Genomic DNA, 621 nt, shown 5'->3' with positions numbered 1-621 from the left:
GTAGTACGGTGTAGTACTCACGCAGCAGCTTCCTCTGCTTCTTCTGCAGGCAGGACTTGACGTAGCGCTCCAGCTCTCGGAGTGTGGAGGGTTTGAGCGTCTCAAAGTCGATCTCGATCTCGTCGGGGTTCGAGTCCCTCAGCGACGGCTCTCTGGACTGGATGATGTGGACGACCCGGCCCAGCTTCTCGCCCGGCAGCCGGTTGATGTCCAGACTCAGCTGCCGCTTCTCGTCGTACGACATTGGCAGGGACGACTCCTCGCCGTCGTCTCCGTTGGCGGAGCCACTGCCCGACGTCTTGCTGCCTTTCTTCGGTTGCCTGGAAACAGAGAGTCGCTGTGATTGGTCGGATGCCTCTAAACGTCACTGTTACTGGATAATGTTCTGGACACTGTACCTGGTGGCTGTCACCGTGCTGTTGGCTTTTCTGGCTGGCGCTTTCTTCTGATTGGCCGGTTTGGGCTGCTGGGCGGCGGCCTTCGGCTTCTTCTCCTCCTCCATCTTGCCCTTGTTCCCTTTATCTTTGTCCTTATCCTTCTTCTTCTCCTTGTCTTTCTTCTCTTTCTTCTTCTTTGGCTTGCTGACCGGAGCCTGGGACAGGACAGCCAGCTGCTCGTGCA

At 57.3% G+C, this 621-nt stretch overlaps 1 protein-coding gene across 1 annotated transcript in view; it reads right to left on the bottom strand.

Moving 5' to 3' along the window:
* LOC103368070 (bromodomain-containing protein 3-like) overlaps positions 1-621 on the bottom strand; it is an 8,959-nt gene that overhangs the window by 1,835 nt on the left and 6,503 nt on the right. Inside the window, exons 10-11 of the mRNA XM_008296317.1 lie at positions 399-621; positions 22-320 (exon numbers count right to left, since the gene is read on the bottom strand). The exon at positions 399-621 is cut by the window's right edge and continues 1 nt beyond it. Coding sequence (XP_008294539.1) covers positions 22-320; positions 399-621 — 522 coding nt within the window. The remainder of the gene's footprint in view (positions 1-21; positions 321-398) is intronic.

The sequence above is a fragment of the Stegastes partitus genome, unplaced genomic scaffold, assembly GCF_000690725.1.
Source record: "Stegastes partitus isolate 25-593 unplaced genomic scaffold, Stegastes_partitus-1.0.2 Scaffold1120, whole genome shotgun sequence".
Taxonomy (NCBI): domain Eukaryota; kingdom Metazoa; phylum Chordata; class Actinopteri; family Pomacentridae; genus Stegastes; species Stegastes partitus.
The sequence above is the reverse complement of the archived record's forward strand: the minus strand, read 5'-3'. Positions and strand labels throughout refer to the sequence as shown.